The 22,573-nt window shown below is 42.6% G+C and overlaps 1 protein-coding gene across 4 annotated transcripts in view; it reads right to left on the bottom strand.

Annotated features, from left to right (window-relative positions):
• CCDC170 (coiled-coil domain containing 170) overlaps window positions 1-22,573 on the bottom strand; it is a 94,890-nt gene that overhangs the window by 13,074 nt on the left and 59,243 nt on the right. For 3 of the 4 annotated variants that reach the window (XM_061428326.1, XM_061428328.1, XM_061428330.1), the window contains 4 exons: window positions 22,242-22,559; window positions 11,659-11,859; window positions 5,506-5,679; window positions 2,412-2,654 (listed from right to left, as the gene is read on the bottom strand). In XM_061428326.1, the coding sequence (XP_061284310.1) occupies window positions 2,412-2,654; window positions 5,506-5,679; window positions 11,659-11,859; window positions 22,242-22,559 (936 nt within the window). The remainder of the gene's footprint in view (window positions 1-2,411; window positions 2,655-5,505; window positions 5,680-11,658; window positions 11,860-22,241; window positions 22,560-22,573) is intronic. The other variant, XM_061428327.1, reaches the window with a different exon arrangement.

The following is a 22,573-nucleotide window of genomic DNA, read 5'->3' as shown; positions in this document are numbered from 1 at the left end:
AGTATTCTTGCCTGGAGAATCCCCATGCCCAGAGGAGGCTGGTGGCTACAGTTCATGGGGTCACGAACAGTCAGACACAACTGAACAATTAAGCACAGCACAGCAGATCCACTGGAGCTGGTACTCAGCACTGAGTATAACGCTTATTGTTTAAAACGTAGACCAGAACAGGTTATAGGACATAATTACCTCTAATTAAGATTTTCTCCTTGATGGTCAAAGAATTGAAAGCAAAGTTAAAGGGAACTCATTTTTCACTTAAGGATGGAACATTATATAATACCCCATCCTGTACTACCTAGAAGCACTGTGCACACACCAGTGGTGTGTGCTCCACATTTGAAAACGTTGCTTACACTGTTGATACTGGAATTGGAAATTCTCAAGCCAGCCACAGTGACCAGAAACACAACTTGTATAATCACATCATCCAGAAAGCAAAACTTCATTATAAGAATCAGGCTTTCTTGTGAAAAGGTTAAGTGGAAAGACGCTTGTAAATAATTAAAAATAACACAGTGAAAAAATGATGAAGACCTAAGATCTAAGTCGCTGAGACCAAAGGGGAACAAACTACAGACACAGCCCTCAGTTCGCACTTGCTGCTTCCTGCTTCCGCTCTCTCTTCCTGCTTCCGCTCTGTCTTCCTGCTTCCGCTCTCTCTTCCTGCTTCTGCTCTCTCTTCCTGCTTCTGCTCTCTGCTACCACTAGGGTGACTCCTCTTAACCCAACACTTCTGGTTCACAGGGTTGTCTTGGGCCAGGAGTCTTATAGCCACTCTCACTACCCTTAGCCAGGATCACGACTTAGAACATCTGCCCCAGAGTCTCTGATGGTGGGTCACTGTGTCTGTCATTTGAGAGGGTCACCCCCGCCTGCTCCCACAGCATGCTGTCCCTCTCGAATCTTTAGCCACCTTCCATATTCCCCATGAGGAGAAGGCAATGGCACCCCACTCCAGTACTCTTGCCTGGAAAATCCCATGGACGGAGGAGCCTGGTAGGCTGCAGTCCATGGGGTCGCTAAGAGTCGGACACGACTGAGCGACTTCACTTTCTCTTTTCACTTTCATGCATTGGAGTAGGAAACGGCAACCCACTCCAGTGTTCTTGCCTGGAGAATCCCAGGGACGGGGGAACCTGGTGGGCTGCCATCTGTGGGGTCGCACAGAGTCGGACACGACTGAAGCAACTTAGCATAGCATAGCATATTCCCCATGGGCGCAAATGGAACCTCAGGCTCTGGAAGGGTGCAGTCTAGGCCCCCTGCCCCAGCACTCTTGCAGCCCCCGCCAGTCAGGGTGGAACCAACTGCATGCTGACGTCAGGGATTTTCCCCATACCCACCAGACACACACCCTAAAGGTCAATTTCAAGGTGTGAGCAGGGTGTCCAGGATACTTACCTCCAACACTTTCTCCTCACCCAGGGACCCCATCAGATGCTTTCCCTAGCTTCTCCTTCCTTTACATGCAAATGTGTCCCTTCCCCTGGGCTATGTCTGCCCTTCCCTTCTCTAGGGAAGCCAACCTCTGTTTAGCTACCTTGTTCTGATGCCAGAAGGGCTTAGAAGAGGGAGGGGGGAAGAGCTAATGACTCAGAAGAGAAAATCAAGTGGGAACTATGCCCTAAGATATGGTTCTGCTACACAGATTCAACTGCTGGCTTTATTCCAGATTCCTTTTCCCAAATGATCTGTCTCCAGACTCAGAAACATTCCATTTCAAAGCCCTCATCTGCAGAAAGGAAGGACATCACTGTTGCCAGTAGGAACGACAGGTGTACCTGCCAGGGATGCCAGTGTATATGAAGTTAACATATTATTGTCAGGGGCATACACACGTGACATTTGAATATTTTTATTAAATCCTAAGTTTTTATTTCATTCTTCTCTATACTCATTAGAAGCCAAAGACCTCGAATCCAGGAAGCACATGGCCCCAGCCTGTCTGCCCTCTTCCCTGCTTGGTGTGACAATATCCCAAAGCATAACACACATCCTACTGCCATCTGATCCTTCTCAGCGGACACTTGTGTGTATCCATTTCCTCATCTTCTCTAAGCAAATGCCAACGCAAAAAAAAAAAAAAAGTCTATATGATTCCTAATATCATAGTCACCCACACTTTGAAGAAATGTTTTTATTTTCTGTACATCACATCACCCCTTTTTGACTTGATTTTTCATTCAGCAACTATGGATGGCTTCATTTCAGATATTGAAGAGACATGAAGTTGATCTACCCTGCTGATTTGTGAAATTTGTTGCATTTTCTCACAGCTCTAGAAAATCAGAGAAAGTTTTCAGCTTTTTTTTTTTTTTCCTAGTGTGGCCCTTATAAGGCTGTCACTCTTTTGCATACATTTTTATGGAAACACAATCAGTGACAAGGAAACACAGCTGAGCACTTGCCTTAAGTTCACTGGTGTCAGCCAGTTTGGCTTTGAGCTCGGTGTTCAGCTCTTGACACACACTCAGCTCTTTCTGCAGCCTCTCCACCTTCTTCTGCAGCTTCCTGATGGTGACATTGGCCTCATCCCGCTCCACCATCACAGCCGAGCGCACCTGCTTTTCCTGCTCCAGGTGGGCTATTTTCTGCCGGAGGAAGTTCATGTGTAGCTCTTTGCTCTCCAGTCTTTCCTTCTGAGTCTTTAGCTGGTTTGATACAAAAAAAGGATTTTTTTTTTAGCTGTGAAATTCCATTCATTTATTTTTTAGGTTTTTTAAATGTATTTAATTTTAATTGCAGGATAATTGCTTTACAATATTGTGTTGGTTTCTGCCAAACATCAACATGAATCAGTCATAGGTATACATATGTTCCCTCCCTCTTGAGCCTCCCTTCCACCTCCCTCCCCAAGGGATTTTTTAAAATAATCATTGAATAGTCCGTAAATATAAATGAATTCCTCAGATAATATTGATCTTTATCTATACTTCAATAAGACTAATTTGTAAACCATCAAAAAAAGGCTACAGGATTTCTTTTCCTGATTGCATTTTTTTATCCCTATTTTTCCAAGAATTAATTTGGTAGCTGCAAAGTATGAGACAAAAGAGCCACAGAAAATGAACCAAGGAGTAGGCTTTCAATGTCTCATTCCCTCCAACATGACGTGCATCGTAATAAAAATGTAAAATTACTTTTAAAACTACTAAAATGAGCTTATCAAGAGCGGAACATAATAAGACAGACAAAATCCTCTCCAACACCCCATGGCAACTATGCTCACACTGGTCTTTTCTGAAAGAAGATACAGTGCAAATTAGCACCAAATACCCAGACTGACTAATTTCAACCATTTAGAAACAGGTTCAGTGGCACCAAACATGGGATTTGATATGTTTTTAAAATAAGCTACATGAAGGAAATTTTGAGGAAAGCTTTATTTATATATTGAAGATTTTAGAAATAGATGTTAATTCACCTTCAAGAAGGTGTTATTTCATTAGTGTCTTTATTACGCACCAGACCTAAACCATCCTCAAACCAAGCTGAACAAGGTCTTCACTTGGCACTTAGCATTGACAGTCAAACTTAATGAAAGAAATTGAAATGTTTTTTAGAAAAAGATTACAGACTCTAAAAGGAGAAAAAAATCCTCTTGGTCTTCACATGTCACAATTAGTGAGTGGAATATTAAGTATAGGAACCTCATTCATCTATTACAGACACTGAAACTTGGAATCGTGTAGAAATATAGAATCTTAGAGCTAAAAAAAATCCCATTTTCTCCAATTATATAATCTGCATTAGGAAAGTGTGAAGAACTTGGTGAAACACGGGCTTAAATATCTTGCCAAACAGTGACAAGCAATGTCCGTGCCCATATCCTTTTTTAACAAGGCTCTTTTAGTATTTCTGTAACTAACCTCCCTTCCCTGAGCTTCTTCATGTCAAGTTCCACTCTTTTGCAAATTTACCCTGGTAAATTCTGTACACTGGTCATTTTAATAATTATACAACACTTAAGAAAGAATAGTATTGGATATTGAGGGAAAATCAATTATCTGAGAACTTCAGAAAGAACCTCAGCTCAGTTTCATGTCTCTGATGGGAATAGGGGTTGTCTGCTTTCTTTTAGAAAATATTCCTTAAGACACCATAAATGGAAGTCATATATGAATAGAGCATCTTCTATGAACCAAGAGTTCAAAAATGCTGTTTTTAAAAAATTAACATCACAAGATAGGTATCATTCCCATCTTAAATACAAGGAAATGAAGACAGAAAGGTATATAATTTTGCCCAATGTCATACAGCTTGGTGGAGCCAAATTGAGAACCCAGATGTGAATCATTAAGCAGCCTATACATGATAATTCTACCACAGAATTTTCTCCTAAGAACTATTCTAAGGATACATCTGTGTTTTCCTCTTTCTTTCCCCAACGCCAATAATTATATAACTAATAATTATGTTTTTATCCATTTCACCCATTCATTCATTTATGTAGTCTAAACTGTTTCTAAGTCTTCCTTTTAGTTAGTGGAAAGTAAGCGCTTCTCCCCTCTACTTTCTACTGCAAGAGAGCTTATGTAAAGGCATAAGCTTTTACTCTCCTCTTCTCCCACAGTCATAGAAATAGTGATTTTTTTCAGTTAGACAAATGGCTACAGAGTAAAGACTACAGTTTCTAGCCTCCCTTGCAGCTAGGTTTAACCATCAGAACACGTTCTAGCTGTGGGAGATAAACACAAGTTCATGTAGAAAACTCTGGGAGCCTCCTTTAAAAGATAGTTCATGCATGCTGTTTTGCATTTCTCTTCTTCATCCCTTTCTTTTTTTAAACTTCTGCCTGGTCCTAGGTACTTCTGTGAACCACAGTCATAAGGACCACCCTAGGGATGGGAACAGAGAAGCAATGGCACCCCACTCCAGCACTCTTGCCTGGAAAATCCCATGGACGGAGGAGCCTGGAAGGCTGCAGTCCATGGGGTCGCTAAGAGTCGGACACGACTGAGCGACTTCACTTTCACTTTTCACTTTCATGCATTGGAGAAGGAAATGGCAACCCACTCCAGTGTTCTTGCCTGGAGAATCCGAGGGACGGGGGAGCCTCCTGGGCTGCCGTCTATGGGGTCGCACAGAGTCAGACACGACTGAAGCAACTTAGCAGCAGCAGCAGCAGGGATGAGAAACTGCTAACTGAAAAGAACCTAGGTCCTTGGAAACTTTACAGAGCAAAGATGTCACATTCACCCTAACCTGCTACCTCCAGAAATGTATGTTAGAAAAAAAAAAAACCAAAATAAAAAAAGCAAAACAACAACAAAACTACTTCTAATTGCTTGAGTCTGCAACTTTGGGCCTCTATTACTCATAGTTAAACATAACCTTGGATAATACATTTACTTTCCCTTCAGGCTTGAAATCAAGACTCAGCTTCTGAACACATATTTGTATGTTTCCTATCCACATTGGCAAATATGGTAGAAGTACATTATTTTTCAAGATTTAAGTTTCTCAGAATTTCCTTCTCACAACACCCACAACATTCCCTACCTTTCTCTGTAAATTGTGGGCGATCGTCTTGTTTTCAATGACTGCATTGCTCTCAAGGCGGACCAGCTGCTCTGTGCGAGCTAAAACTACATCCAGACGCATATCAAAGCCAAGTTCAGCAGCCATCTGGTCCAACTTCATTTTCTCTGAAAGCTGATCCAGAAATTTAAGATACTAAACTCAAGAACAAAAATAAAAATTGGACACAAAAGTACAGTTAATAAGCCATCTCACAGAATCTTTCTCTTTCTCCCAAGCTTACAGGTAGTTCTTATTAAACCCAGTACAGAGCCCAGCCCCTGACTCCAGTGCTTGGTGATGAATTCTTGAACTGCCCTGCAAGCTCCATGTTCTGTTCCTTGTCCAAATTTTCTTGACTCCTCTGGTCAGTGGCCTTGATGTTTAGTCTAACATCACACAGTCTTCTTAACCCTGTGTTGTTGTTTAGTCACTAAGTCGTGTCCGACTCTTTTGTGACCCCATGGACTATAGCCCCCAGACTCCTCTGTCCATGGGATTTCCTAGGCAGTAATACTGGAGTGGGTTGCCATTTCCTTCCCCAACTCAGAGGATCTTCCCAACTCAGGGATCGAACCAGGTCTCTTGCATTGGCAGACAGAAAATTTGCACTGAGCCACCTGGGAAGCCCTGCCATCTGACAAATGAGGCATGTCCCCGACTACATCTACATCTCTCTGCTTTGACTAGATGCTGCTGCTACCATGACCCTCCCAGCCCCTGGGATCTACTGGTTAATCCAGCCTCTGTAGACCAATCATCTACATACCTTCCATGGCAATTTTGTCCACCCAAGTGAGCCCTGGCCTCCAAGGTAGAAACTGACCACTTAGCCAACCACTTTACTCTTCCTGGGTTGTGGTTCTACAAACCACGCTAAAACCAGAGCTCTCCATACAAACAAACGTGGACAATGTTTTTGTTTAAATTAAAATTCTTTAGAAAATGTCTTTAAAAGGTTTTAAGTATCAAGGATAAAGGAACAACTTTTTTTTTTTAAGTCTTTATTGAATTTGTTATAGTATTGCTTCTGTTTCGTGTTTTGGTTTTTTGGCTGGGAGGCATGTGGGATCTTAGCATCCAGGAATCGAACCCATACCCCCTGCATTGAAGGCAAAGTCTTAACCACTGGACCACCAGGGAAGTCCCAACATTCTAAAATAGAGCTGTATCAGAAAAGTCAAAATTCATAGTTTAGTCGGTAAAAGTCACAAAACTAGCCTAGGATCCTCCTCCACTTGATCTCTGGGGCTTATCTGGTCACATCAGACATTAAATGCTTACTGAGTTCTTGACAGATGAATAAATCAACCAATGGGCTTTCTGTAACAGAATTCCATGATTTGGGTTCTATCTTTGAAACTTCTTCTCATTGCAATAGCTCTTCATCCAACAGGCATTTTTAGGCAATTATATGTTGAAACAAGTATCATTTTCTGATGACTGAAGCATGCCAGCTTAAAGTCCTGAACTACCTATATTTCAGTCATCAGGATGAAAGTATTTGTAAGTGTATATCTTCTAATTTTGTTGAAAAGCATACATAAAACTTCATCTTTCCTATATAAGTCACAGTCATCACAGGCATCGTGGTTGTATCAAGTGACAAAACCACAGGCTGTTTCTGTCTCTGCATCATCAGTTTGTAACTTCTAAATGCTCTGTCAGCCCCCCACCCCACTCCCAGCATGGACTATTTCATTTTTAATCTATGCAAATGAAAGTGAAATAACTGCTATTGCTTGTATTTTAAATAAAATAGAGTTGGTAACTTTTCTGGGAAGGTATAAAAGCTTCATTTTCTATTTCTATTGGCCCATCCACTCAGCAGACAAAGATCTACCTCAGGCCAAAGGGGATTAAGATAAGAGGGAGCCAAGACCCAAAAGAGGAAGCGCCTTTTCAAGAATCTTGGCCAAGCCTCAGAAAGTTAAAGTTGCTGAAAGGATTCCTGTACATTTTGTTCATTTGAATCACAATGAATCACAACTTAGCATGAATATATTCTATGCTGTGTAAGTTTCAATTACCTGTATTTAAATTTAATTTCTGTACACCTTTGCTTTTCAATCTTATATTATTTTATTGAACTTCTATGCAGAGTACATCATTGATATCACTTTGCTGACAAATATACTCAAAGCTATGGCTTTTCCAGTAGTCATGTATAGATGTGATGGCCATAAACGAAGGACTGCTGCCTGCTGACTTCAAATACTTTCCCTGACTGGCCGACACCACTGCACGAGGCCCAAGCAATCACCATGGTGCAACGAACCAGTACAGGCAACTTGCTTTCATAACTGAGAGCTATTTTGATATGAAAGTGTGAAAGTGTTAGTTGCTCAGTTGTGTTCAACTCTTTGCGATCCCATGGACTGTAGCCCACCAGGCTCCTCTGTCCATGGGATTTCCCAGGCAAGAATACTGGAGTGGGTTGCCATTTCCTTCTCCAGAGGATCTTCCAAACCCAGGGACTGAACCCAGGTCTTCCACATTGTAGGCAGACGCTTTACTGTCTGAGCTATTCCCTTCTCTAGGGGATCTTCCCAACCCCAGGCCTCCTGTATTGCAGGCAGATTCTTTACCTATGAGCCACCAGGAAAGCCTATATTTTGATATAACCTCTATTCAAATTAATGACATCATAATGAAGGATGGAAGACACAATGATCTACCTAAAAGTCTTGCCTTTGATGTGCTTCTTCTATTACTTAAATAATATTTATTGATTCTTGCTCTAAGTCCTGGAAAAACTCCAGAAAAAAAGATTTTCCTGGGCCTCAAGAAATTCAGAGTGGATTGGAAAAGTCGAGTTAAAACATGGATACAAAAGGGGTGGTGAGTGCCATGACAGAGCCACATACACGTTGCACGAAGAACTAAGCCTCTAAGGAAAGGTTTCTAGAAGAAATGACAATGGAACTGGATCCGAAGGGACAGCTAATGGGACAGTAGGGCAGTTTATCTCCAGGAGAAGAAGATGAGGAGAACACTTTTCAGAGAGACCAGCAATGTGCAATTTGGGTTGCCGAGGGGGCCTTCTTACCTTAGACCACAGGACAAATTTGAATGTGGATGTGTTTGGACTCTGACCACTCATTGCACCCAACCAGTACCCCGATGGTCCCTTGAGGCTTCTGACTTTGCAACCACTGCCCTGAGAGATTGCAGGTGAGAGAAGAGCCTGGACTGATGAACTGGCCCGGTCACAGCCATATAAAGAAGGAATCAAGACCTAATCCTGAGGGAGGCCCATACAGAGCCCTTGACCAGATGGAGGAAGATAAGATTAGACACGCATTTTATTAAGACCATGCTGGGAATGGTGGAGCGATCAGTGAGAAGGTTGTTTCCACAGTCTATGCAAATGATCGTAATGCTCCAAACTACAGCACTGCTTCTAAATTAGAGATGGGGAGGGGATATCTGAGATCCATTGGGGATATAATGCTTTAGGATTTACAGTGCTTAGGAATCGACTGAAAAGAGGGAGGCCTTCAGGATGACCCTCAGGATTCTGGCTTGAGCAACTGGAGGCAGATTACATCATCACTGAGAAGGACAGAGACAAATTTGAGAAGGGAGTCATTTTTCTTTTGAATATTTAGTGCAAGGTATTGGTGGAACCCATGGGAGTCGATGTCCGGCAATCAGATTTCTTCCAATTGAACACGTCAGACTCAGGTGCTAGATTTCCTATCAAGCTCAAAATGTCAACCAACACACCTTTTTGAGACATCTGTTTGAGAAATTCCTTTCACTGCTTGATCCAAACCCTTATTATCTTCTCATCAAAACTATTCTAAGAACAGTTTTATTCTAGAACCCAAAGGGCTCCTCCTTTTAGCCTCTAGATTCTCAGAGTCACCCTGCCTTCAGAGAAACCTTTCTTTTAGTCAAAACCCCTCTACGGCTTTCCATCGCCCACAGGATAAAGCCTCGCAAGACCAGCCTGCCCTGGCGCACTGGGCATCACGGTCCAGGCTCCCTGTCACCCTCCAGTCCTTCATCAGTCCTGCCGTCCCCTACCCCAAATCCCTTCCCCACCTCTTCTACCTAACAAGCTCCTACTCATTTTTTCCTGGCCGCTCTCCAGTGTTATCTCCAGGTGAATGTGGCTCATTCCTCACACAATGAGATAGGAAAGAAGTAATTACTCCTTTATCTGAATTCCTGTTGAATTGTGTACTTTTCTCACAGCACTAACTGTACTGTGTCCTGATTTGCCCATCTCATCTATGACACTGGGATTCCCCATAGGCATCTCTTAAGTATCTTTACATGTCCAACCCTCAGTATAGGCAGGATGCTTCCTCAGTTTTTTTTTTAAGTGCAGAGAATGAATGCATGAGTGTCCAGAGTACAGATTTTTCAACTGAAGAGTATTTTTCGTGCCAAATTCTATGCCTATGATGCATGCTAAGTTGTTTCAGTCATGTCCGACTCTTTGTGACCCGATGGACTGTACCCCACCAGGCTCCTCTGTCCATGGGATGCTCCAGGTAAGAATACTGGAGTGGGTTGCCATGCCCTCCTCCAGGGGATCTTCCTGACCCAGGGATCGAACATGCATCTCTTTCAACTCCTGCACTGCAGGCAGATTCTTTACCACTGAGCCACTGAGCCCTGAGGCTATGCATGAACCTATGTATCCCTATAGATGTCCATGATAAGGTACAAACATGTATCTTGTGATTCTGTTCAACAAAACCTTTCTTTGATCCTGCTTTTCATAGCTTCATGCCTGTTTTCTCTTTGGTCACCAGACTTCATTGTCATCTAAGTCTCTAGATTTTCCCATAGTAGTCTCCCCTCGTCCTAATGCAAACTGACTTCTGTTCTCCACCATTCTGCTGAAACTTTTGCTCAGACATCACCAATGGTCTTCATAGGGTCAAATCCTAAGCATAGACCCCTTCTCTTCTCATTCTACTTTCCTTATCTCCCTCTGGGTTATCAGACACTATCATTTCTGAGTCTCTCCTGAGTCGGCAATCTCAGCTGCCCGGTGACACGATCTTTCTAAAACACTGTGATGTTCAAAAATTGCTTATTGCACTTCAGAGTCTTCAGAATAAAGAAAGCTCAGTCTTCACAACCCAAGGCATTCCAATCTGCTCTCCCACCACAGCCCCACCAAGAATGCCAGGTTCCAGCCATATGGGAATAGCCACTCTGACACCCTCCAGTACTCTTGCCTGGAAAATCCCATGGATGGAGGAGGCTGGAAGGCTGCAGTCCATGGGGTAGCTGAGGGTCAGATACAATTGAGTGACTTCACTTTCACTTTTCACTTTCATGCATTGGAGAAGGAAATGGCAAACCATTCCAGTGTTCTTGCCTGGAGAATCCCAGGGACAGGGGAGCCTGGTGGGCTGCCGTCTATGGGGTCGTACAGAGTCAGACACGACTGAAGCAACTTAGCACCAGCAGCAGTAGCAGCAGCAGCCCTGTGAAAATACTTGAAACCTTCCAGACTTTTGTTCACTATTTCCCCTCTTTCTCTTCTTTCTCTCCACTAAAATCCAATTTATCCTTCAAAGATGAACTTGATTGTCTCCTTTCCTGTAAAATCTCCACTTTATCCAGAATTTATCATTCCCTTCACTGGGCTCCTAAAGCACTCTATTGGTCAATATACCTATTATAATACTTACAGCCTTATAGTACAGTACAGCACATTATTTGAACATCTGTCTCCTCTATTGAATCATGAGCTTTTATGATCAAGAACCGTGTGTTAGGACTTTTCTGGCAATCCCGTGGTTAAGACTCTGTGCTCCCAATGCAAGAGGCACAGGTTCGATCCCTGGTTGGGGAAGATCTCAATGCCCCACGGAAAAGTCAAGAAAAAAAGAACTGTGTGTTATTCATACCTTACCCCCAACCCATCAGAGTCTCATATATAATAGACATTCAATAAATACCTGTTGAATTTAAGTGAATTAATTTGGATCAAGGAAGCTCCAAAAATAGGAAGAAACCCCAAAACAATATCCATTGCTCCCTGAAATTTACTCATGACTCAGAAGTTCACCAAGATACCAAAGTACTGTAAAATTCAAAATATTTACATAAAATCTTATATTGCAACAGAGGTTTCCACCCATGAGCCGGCCCTCGTGTTATTACTTTTTGCTTCTCGAAATGCAAGTCATCTTGCAGAACACCTCCAGAGACCAGCTCTTCCTCCAGGTGTGTCAGCCGGCCCTGAAGAGCCTCCAACTGGTTTTCTGCTTTCTGGGCTCTCTGCAGGGCTTTCTGGTGAAACTGGGACTCGTTTCCCAACTGTTCAACAAGCTTAGAGATTTGGGCTTCAAGCTGGGAGACCATCTGGAAACAAAGACACAGAACAAGGATAAGCCTTGTTTCAGATGCAACAAAGTGTTAAAATCTAGTGCTCAACCCCAAAGATACAACTATTTATAACTCCAACGTTCAGATTCTTTGTAACAATTAAATTTAAAAAACAGGTAATTGATAGCTGTTATTTGCCTCTGCTTGAAATAAATCTACATTCATTATCTAGCAAAATATTTTTGATTGGTATTTTTAATTTTTACATCATTCCTTAAACAAGTTCTTTGGGAAATCTTGAGGGAAAACCTTTACTTACCCCTCTCTAGTCAAGGCTATGGTTTTTCCCGTGGTCATGTATGGATGTGAGAGTTGGACTGTGAAGAAAGCTGAGCACTGAAGAATTGATGCTTTTGAACTGTTGTGTTGGAGAAGACTTTTGAGAGTCCCTTGGACTGCAAGGAAATCCAACCAGTCCATTCTAAAGGAGATCAGTCCTGAGTGTTCATTGGAAGGACTGATGCTAAAGCTGAAACTCCAGTACTTTGGCCATCTCATACGAAGAGCTGACTCTTTGGAAAAGACCCTGATGCTGGGAGGGATTGGGGGCAAGAGGAGAAGGGGACGACAGAGGATGAGATGGCTGCATGGCATCACTGACTCGATGGACATGAGTTTGAGTGAACTCTGGGAGTTGGTGATGGACAGGGAAGCCCGGTGTGCTGCGATTCATGGGGTCACAAAGAGTCGGACACGACTGAGCGACTGAACTGAACTGAAAACTACCTTGGCAACATGGCATATGGGATCTTAGTTCCCTGACCAGGGAGCAAATCCACACCCTTTTCATTGGAAGCTCAAAATCTTAACCACTGGACTGCCGTGGAAGTCCCATTATTAACTTAGGAGTTTCAAAGCTCAGTTGGAAAGAGAGAAAAGCAAATATTGTATATTAACACATATATGTGGAATCTAGAAAAACAGTACAGGTGAACCTATTTACAGGGCAGGAATAGAGCCAGAAATGTAGAGAATGGACTTGTGGTCACATCAGGGGAAGGAGAGGGTGGGACAAGTCAGGAGATTAGGATTGACATACATTACCATGTCTAAAATAGACAGCAGCTAGTGGGAAGCTGCTGTCCAGCACAGGGAGCTCAACTCTGTGCTTTTTGATGACCTACTAACAAATGGGTGGGATGAGAGTGGTTCAAGAGAAAGGGGATATATGTATACATATAGCTGCTTCACGTCATTGTACAGCAAAACTAAAACAACAATGTAATGCAATTATACTCCAATAAAAAAGAAAAAAGCTTAACCGGAAAAAAGACTTCAGACATAAAGTACTTTGAAAAACTATAACCTTTTTCTAGAGAAACTCTACTGCCACATATAGCACATTCAGATTACACAGGAAGTTAAACTTGATAGATAACCTTGGGCTGTAATTGGGAATTTAAGTGCAGAAATGTATTTTTCCAAGCTTTATTTAGGACTTTGTATTGAGTATTGGTTACTCATGCACTAAACTGCAGAGGTACTGTGTCTGTGCTGCACAGTTAAGGAGCAAAGTCATCTGTTAGCATTCGAAAGGTCAAAATGCCTTCAATTCAGTGAGTCAGAATAGGGTCAACAGCAGAGCAGAAGAAGGCAGGGGAATCTAGCTACCACCTCCTCTTTGAGCATAAAGTCACTGTTCCTCTGTTAAAGGACCCCAAACTCCCCCCAATCCCCTACCTTACCCAGTGCTTCCATCCTTTCCAGGAGTTTCTCTTCTTGTCCTGACCTTCCCTTAAACCAAGAACTTAAATTTACCAAACACCTCGGGTACACCTAGAGAATATTCAAACTGATTCCGCCAAATCCCATTTTCAGAAAATGTTGAATTAAATTTAAAAAAAAGTAAGTTTAAGGTCATAAGTTTATTTGGTTTTGATGGTTTCTTTTTTTTTAAATTCCCACCCACCCATCTGCAAACAACGAAACCTAAAGACAAGAAGACAATCAAGCTGTGTTCAAATATTTTTAATTAATTAATTAATTTTAATTGGAGGCCAATTATAATATTATGTTCAAATATTTTAAAAGGCTACTATACAGAAGAACAATGAGATTTGTTCTGAGTTGTGCCTTCAGAGTTCAAGTTGAGGACCAACAGGTATATATCAAATATTCCTATTTCTATGTAAATAATTTTCCTCCTTCCCCATAATTTCAAAGTAATACATACTCATTGTAAAAAATGCATTACGGACAAAAACAAACATGTAACTACGCAAAACCTAATTCCCATGATCTTACCAGAGGCAACAACGATTACTCTTTTAAAATAATGTATTTGCATGTATTGCTAAACTATAGTTGAGACATCACATGTGCAGTTTTGAGGTTTGTTTTGCCTCATGCTTTAAGCGTCTTCTTATCTCCAGTAGTGAAGTGCCAGTCCCTGGAGGTGGCTAGGATTTGGCCAACCATTTGTTAATAATGTTACCCGGGGGACTGAAGTGCTACAGTCAGGAAGGTTCAACTACTTGATCTCTAATTTTGTGCTTCTAAGACTTTCAAGTTCCCATGTCTATAATTCAATTAATTCTATACTCCTGAATGTGCTTGAAATCAGATATTTGATGGCAAGCTGCTTAGTGCCATATCCAAAGAATGACATTTCTGAAGGAAATTTCTACTTTCATTATATACTATGAGGCTCTCAGAACCCCTCTTTCATATTTTCTACCCTTTGTTGTTGTTGAGGCACTAAGTCATGTCCGACTCTTTGCGACACCATGGGCTAGAGCACACCAGACTCCTCTGTCCTCTGCTATCTCCCAGAGTTTGCTTCAACTCACGCCATTGAACTGGTGATGCCATATAACCATCTCATTCTCTGCTTCCCCCTTCACCTCTTGCCTTCAATCTTTCCCAGCATCAGGATATTTTCCAATGAGTTGGATCTTCATATCAGGTGGCCAAAATATTGTAGCTTCAGCATCAGTCCTTCCAATGAATATGCCCTTAGTACTTACTAATAGCAGATCTGATCTTAACGCAAAAAATGCATCAAGTACAATACACGAAGTAACCTACAAAACTCTAGTGATAGTATGTTGTACGAGAGATGGCACATGTTTCTGTGCCACTGAAAATGTGGTTTCATATTGGACTCTAAGTCAAAAGTAAGTCTTTCTACCTGAAGGTTCTTTGATGCTTCTATCCCATAGTTGACATGGCAAAGAGAATGAAGCCAAAAAGAAAACAAATGCAGAAAATCTCAGTTGGAAAGATGGGAAACTTGTGATCGCTCAGCCACAGTCAGCATGCTGCACACCTTACCAGAGGAGAGCCAAGTCTTCCACAGAAATCAGTAAAGACAACGAGTGAGTGCAGTAACTGACTCAGGGAGTGATAATGATCCTGAAGGAAGAGGCAGACACCTGATGTAGACCAGACTGTGGCACAGGGACTTCAGAGTCACACAGTCCTGATTTCAAGCCCTCACCCTTCCCCTGACCAGTGTGTTAACTGAAGCAAGAAATTAACCGCACTGAAACTCATACTTTGTTCTTATGAGTAGATGAGCTAAATTAATGATCATTTGATTAGCACAGAATCTCATACCCAATTGAAGTTCAACACATTGCACCCACTTTTATCATCAGTATTACTCCTCCAGTATGTGGGTTCATCCAATCCTAGTCTTTTGTCATAAGGAGTCTGAGGAGTTTTTCAGGAATTGTCCTCTATCATGTTTCTTAAGGGCTTCCCAGGTGGCTCAGTGGATAAAGAATCCACCTGCAGTACAGGAGACGCAGGTTCGATCCCTGAGTTGGGAAGATCCCCTGAAGGAGAGCATGGCAACCCACTCCAGTATTCTTGCCTGGAAAATCCCACAGACAGAGGAGCCTGGTGGGCTACAGTTCATAGGGTCGCAAAGTGTCAGACACGACTGAAGCGACTGAGCACGCATGCACATATTTCTCAAACTGTTTTCAGATCATAGAAGCTGTTTTTCAACTAGAAATCTTTCTGGGAAAGAAAAAATAAGGAACAAATGTGTTGAATTGGAGGTGAGAGGGTCCCTCTTTCATCTTTATCCTGTGTGATCCTGAGAGTGATCCATGGAAACTATAATTCAGCAGAGTATGACTTTTACAAACACCAGTGTGGCTGACCTGGGCAGAATCTCCCCAGCCATCCTGCAAAGATTCTGGTGTCCAGAGGGCAGCAAACAACTGTGAACTTCCCAATATTCTACGCACCATAGAACTTTGCTTCGTATGCTTACCTAGATCTCCATGCATATGACACCACCAGGTCTTTTTAAAGTTAAATTTACATATTTTAATTCAAATTAGTTAATATTCCAATCTGACTCAGTTCTTGGGAACATCAAACACCAGTGACCAGGTAAATGTTTCCCATCAAAACTGCAAAATTGTGTTGTGCTTTTCACACCGACAAATCTAAAGAATCAGTAAGACTTTTTTCCTTTTTTTTTTTCCCTCTCCTTTTTCTTAGTATAATCTGTTAACATATCCCTGATACTCTGTGGGACAAAATGTGCTAGGAATTTCAACACTAGAGATGTGGGACTTCCCTGGTCGTCCAGAAGCTAAGACTCTGAGCTCCCAATGCAGGGGACCCAGGTTCCATCCCTGGTCAGGGAGCTAGATCCCACATGCTGCAACCGAAGATGCCTCATGCAGCAACTAAGACCCAGCACAGCATATAAATGTTTTAAAAAGTGTTGCCTACTGATGTTGTTCTGATTAAACCCTTAATTTCTATTTCTGTAAAAAACAAACCACTAGAGATGCCTGGAATGGGCAGGGAAGGAGGGTGGCTTGTACTAAAGAATACATATCAATGGACATGAGTTTGAGCAAGCTCTGGGAGATGATGAAGGACAGGAAAGCCTGGAGTGCTGCAGTCCATGGGGTCGCAAAGAGTCAGACACAACTGAGCAACTGAAAAACAACATCGCAATTTTTAAAAACAAAAAAAAGGCACTGAAATAAACTATAATACTCCAAAACCAAGCAGCTTGGATTCTGGAAGTGAAATAATAATGCCCTAAGGAACTAATTTACTTTCCAAGGACAAGAAGCTGTTGATTTCACCCGAGAGGCACTTCTGCTCTAAGATTAAATCCAATGGAAGCACAAGAGCTCTAAGCTGAAGAAAAAGCCACTTGGGTCACTTAAGGACCAGTGCCTTCTGGACAGAAACAAGTCTTCTCTGATTATTCAAGCTAGATTTTCACTTAAGAAATATATAAAATGAGCTACCAGGAACCAATCAAATTATCCTTCCTTCTTGTCATATGTATGGCCAACACTATTGACTGGGCTGACCCTACACCACCACCAATGTGTATGTCAACTTCTGTTATGGTTTGAATTGGGTCCCCTCAAAAGAGTTGTGATGAAGTCCCCTGGTGCTTCAGAATATGACCTTATTAGAATCTTTACAGAGATAAGTTAAAATGAGGTAATGAGGATGGGTCCTAATCCAATATGACCGGTGTCCTTATTAAAAGGGGAATTTTGGACAAAGAGACACACACAAGTGGAGGGAAAATTATATGAAGACCCAGAATGTGATCCATAAACCAAAGAGTGTCTGAGGCTATCAGAAGCTAGGTGATAGGTTTGAAACAGATTTTCCCTCTAGGCACTCAGAAGACACCAATCCTACTAACACTTTGACTTTGGACTTCAAGCCTCCATTGCGAGACAACAAATTTTTGTTGTCTAAGCCACCTTAGGTAGTGGTACTTCGTCATGGCCATTCTAGGAAATTAATACACTTCAGAGGCTGGGAGAGCTGAAACCTCTATCCTTGGACTTGCCCAGATGCCCTTGGAGCCAGGAGTGACTATGTAACATAATACTGGATGATGAAATGTCAGTGCAAGCGTATCTGAAGCTTCTGGGTAAATGTTTGGTTTAGAATATTGGAGGATTAAGAACAGAGCAGAGTTAAGAGATCAGAAAGGGGGAGTAGGGGAGTTGTAGAAATATCTCAGGTTGTTTACGGTATCACATTGAGTCCCCAGAGCTCTCACACTGGACTAAAAAAACTCCACTGGAGGAAATATAGCCTTGTGTGTGCTCTAAAGCAGAACAGAAGAAATGCCTAGAAAAATGTTTGTGAGCCTGTACTAATTTGTTTGCAATTAAGGAGGCAATGTGGGACTCACTCATGGTCAATTCTCAGCCAGATAATTATCCAGCTAGGAAATATCTAAAAGTTCAAAACAAATAAACAAAGGCTCGCCTCAATACTCTGAAATCTGAAAATATCATAGTTTCCTGTCATTGTGCAAGAAATCATTATTTCAAAAACACCTGTTACAAGTGTGCCGAAATTTCAAGGCTACATAACTGAAATACTCATTTAGAATTCCTGGGAACTCCACAGTAGAACATTCCTCTAAGAGAGAGGTTTTCAATTAGGGGCAGTTTCACTTCTCAGGGTCATTTGGCAATGTCTAGAGACACCACGGGGCTTCCCCGGTGGCTCAGACGATAAAGAATCTGCCTGCAAAGCAGGAGATCTAGGTTTGATCCCTGGGTCAGGAAGATCCCCTGGAGAAGGGAATGGCAACCCACTCCAGTGTTCTTGCCTGGAGAATCCCATGGACGGAGAGCCTAGTGGGCTACAGTCCATAGGGTCGAAAAGAGTCAGACACAGTTGAGTCATTAACACTACAGAAATCACTAGGGCTTCCCAGGTGGCTCTAGTGGTAAAGAAGCCACCTGATAATGAAGGAGACATGAGAGACTCAGGTTTGACCCCTGAGCTGGGAAGATCCCCTGGAGGAGGGCATGGCAACCCACTCCAATATTCTCGTCTGGAGAATCCCATGGACAGAGGAACCTGGTGAGCTACAGTCCATAGGATTGCAGAGTCGGATACAACTGAAGCGACTGAGCACGCACGCACAGAGACACCACTGGTTGTCACCAATCAGGGAGAAGAGGCGGTACTATCAGTATCTAGTGGGTAGAAGCTGGAGAGGTTGCTAAACATCCAGCAAGGCACAGAACCGCTTTTACAACAAAGGATATTCCAGCCCCACATGTCAACAGCTGAGAAATCCTGCTCTAAAGTATAGTAAAGTACTTAAAAAGAAAATTAGGTTTTGCTATAATCAGAAGAGCATGGAACAAGTAGAAAGCACTTACTGAAAAACGTGTGGGTGGTGTCCTGAGTTCTACCTAGAATTGCAAATCCAGGAGAGTGAAAATGAATAGCAAAGAGGTAAACAAGAAAAGCAACGTTCAGTGAGTCGGAGTCACGGTGAAGGGGAGGATTTGCCAGGCCCAGGGCACATGGGTGTTACTCAGCTGGGGACTGTGTGTTTACCCCCGACAGCTGGCAGGGGGTGCACCCTCTGCAGCAGATTCATCAATCTGTAAAGCTCCCATTCTTCACAAACAGTTCTAAGACAATATATAAAATCCGTTTTCTCCTGATTTTACTTGACAATGAGTCACACAAGATGCTAGCTACAGGCTTGATTTCGGGCTTTTAAAGAGTGAGGGCAGCTATTGAAAAAAAATTACAGGCTAGGAATGGCAGACAAAGGCACTAAAAAGGCTCTGACTCATTCTCATTTTTACGAGAGGGGGAGGGCATAGCCAGCTTAACCAATTTACATCATTTTGCTTTAGAAAATAAACATATACATCATGCTGACAACTTTATGCCATGTTTCACATGCTGGAATTAAAATAGTTTGAGGAAAACATTTGGAAAAATAGAAGAGGGAAGCAATAAAATGTAATGGCAAAGATCCATTGGCTATTGAAGTACGTCTATTACTATTCAAGGTAACTCACTTAATGAAGCTTTTCTCAGTCCTTTTCTGAGTCCTGTAAACTCAGTCCTGGGTTTCTCCTCCAACCCAGGACCTATATGTGTACTGAATCACAAGATAGACTGAGTGACCATCAGAGACCCACGTATGTTACCTGCGAATTAGCCACTCAATCGTGACCGACTCTTTGTGACCTCATGGGCTCTAGCCCGCCAGGCTCCTCTGTCCATGGGATTCTCTGGGCAAGAATACTGGAGTGGGTTGCCATTTTCTTCTCAAGGGGATCTTCCCGACCCAGGGACTGCACCCGGGTCTCCTGCATTGCAGGCGGATTCTTTACTGTCTGAGTTACCAGGGAAGCCCCACACATGTTATGGGATGAACATTTTCTATCCACAAAGAGAATCCTACACTTGGACAAAGGAGTCACTGGAGCTGCTGCTGGAGCACAAGTGAATTTTGCAGAGTTTTCAAAGGGAATTTAAATTGTCTTAGCGTTAAAGGAAATTTACAAAGGTAACCCTGAGCTGTGTGTTAGTGTTCACTCTGAGTTTTTGAGGAACGTTAAAAGATAAAAAAGTTCATTTTCTCCTTTTGAGCAAAGAATGAACTCAGGAGAAGAAACAGTTCCTAATGGAATTAAAGGATTATATTAATGAATATCATAGAATTTGGATGTTATTTAGTTAAAACCCTCATTAAGTAGGACTTTAAAATCTGGATTTAATGACAATTTAAATAGAGTCTGGGCTGAACTTGACATGGCTAAGCAAAGCTTTATGGGAAAGGAGAACTGTTAATAATAGAAATAAGATAACAAAATTAAGCAAGCTTCAGTCATATGTGTGATGTAAACCACTTTTAAATCCACTTGTTAAACAGGTCCCCTAAGAGACTGTTTCAGGTATATCAGGAAAAGAAGAGAAGGAGAGAGGAGGTGAGACAGGAGGTAGGACCAGGGCACCAATAGTTAATATTTATCATTGCTATTGGCCAGACAGTGTGTTAAAGACTTCATAATAATTTTTTTTTTTAATTTAAGGTTTACAACAAACAATAACCTTAAGAGGCAGATCCAGTTACAGGCCTAGCAACTCTTATCTGCAATTCCAAAATCCCAAAGGATCTGAAAGCTGACGGTTTTTTTTTTTTTTTTTTCCAAAACTCATTGGCTGGCAAAGCTTGACCTGACGGGATCTGGCAACAAACCCTGACCTGAAGTGGCTGCGGCTCTTCACAGTCCTGGTGGATCCCACGAAGCCGAGCTGCTTGTAGCTTTCGCCGCAGAAGATGAACGTGGTTGATTACGGAATGCTAACCAGAACCCACTGAGGAGCAGCGTGTCAAGGTCCTTTCTCCACTACTTTCCTGGGGACTATGTGACCTTTCTAAATGCTGAAAAATTCTGAATTCAAAAACTGCAGCAGAAAAATGGTACAGATGAATCTGTCTGCAGCACAGGAACAGTGACACAAATGTAGAAAACAGACAGATGGACGCAGGGTGAGAAGGGGAGGGTGGGATGAACTAAGAGAGTACACTGACATATACATGCTTTGTTGTTGTTCAGTCCCTAAGTCATGTCTGACTCTGTGACCCCATGGACTGCAGCACGCCAGGCTTCCCTGTCCTTCACTATCTCCCGGAGCCTGCTCAAACTCATAGCCGCTGAGTCGGTAATGCCATCCAGCCATCTCATCCTCTGATGTCCCCTTCTCCTCCTACCCTCAATCTTTCCCAGGATACACACTATCATGTGTAAAATAGATAGCTAGTGGAAAGCTGCTGTATAGCACAGGGAACTCAGCTCAGTGTTCTCTGATGACAGAGGGGTGGGATGGGGGTGAGTTGGGAGGGAGGTCCAAGAGGGAGGGGATATATCTATACATATGGCTGATGCACGCAGTCATATAGCAGAAACTAACACAACACTGCAAAGCAATTACACTCCAATTAAAACAAGAAAAGAAAAAAGCCCACAGCAGGCCTCAAGGGTTTCAGATAGGGGTGTGGACCCTGGACTGTCCCTCTACGGTAGGCCAGGGGAAAAAAAAATCTCAGAGGGCTGTCCTCACAAGAACCTCACATCTGGAGCAAGTGAGCATGCAGTAGAGACAAGATTCAGCATGGGTAGCTCTGCGTGCAGAACCCGCATCATTCACAGCGAGATGTGACTTCAAAAATATAATATATAATTGAAAGTAGGATTCTTTACCACTGAGCCACCTGGGAATCCCTGAAAGTAGTACAACCACATTTAAATGCTACTTTTAACTAACTTGGGCTTCCCTGGTGGCTCAGATGATAAAGAATCTGCCTGCAATGCAGGAGACCCAGGTTTGATCCCTGGGCTAGGAAGGTCCTCCGGAGAAGGGAATGGCAATCCACTCCAGTATTCTTGCCTGGAGAATTCCACAGACCAAGGAGCCTGGCGGGCTAGGGTCCACAGGGTTGTAAAGAGTTGGACACGACTGAGTGACTGATGCTTTGGGAAGAAACACTTTGACTAATTCAGACAACTCACTCACTGAATATGCTAACTGAAGGAGCTGACTGTCCTTAAGAAGCTTGTAAGCCCCCAACCCCCACTCACCTGTTTCCCGCTCTCTTCCTGGCTGCCCATTTCTCGAATCCTCTCCAGAATGGCATCCTCCGAGGGCCTAAGTGTGCCCGAGCTGCCCCTCAGGAGGGCTGCTATCTTCTCCCTAAATGAGGAGAGCTCGGTCTGGGAGGCTGCAGTTGCCTCCAGACTGGCCTTCAGACTCTTCTCCAGCTCCAAAGAGCTCCTCTTCAAGAGGCTCAGCTCCTGCTTTGAGGCATCCCAGACCCGCTGACCAGCAAGCAGCCTTTCTTGGAAGACCTTAACTTCCCTTTCAAGAGCTTCTTTGGCCTCCATGGCACCGAGCAAGTCCTAAAATAATTATG

Source organism: Bos javanicus, chromosome 9, assembly GCF_032452875.1.
Source record: "Bos javanicus breed banteng chromosome 9, ARS-OSU_banteng_1.0, whole genome shotgun sequence".
Taxonomy (NCBI): Eukaryota; Metazoa; Chordata; class Mammalia; order Artiodactyla; family Bovidae; genus Bos; species Bos javanicus.
The sequence above is the reverse complement of the archived record's forward strand: the minus strand, read 5'-3'. Positions and strand labels throughout refer to the sequence as shown.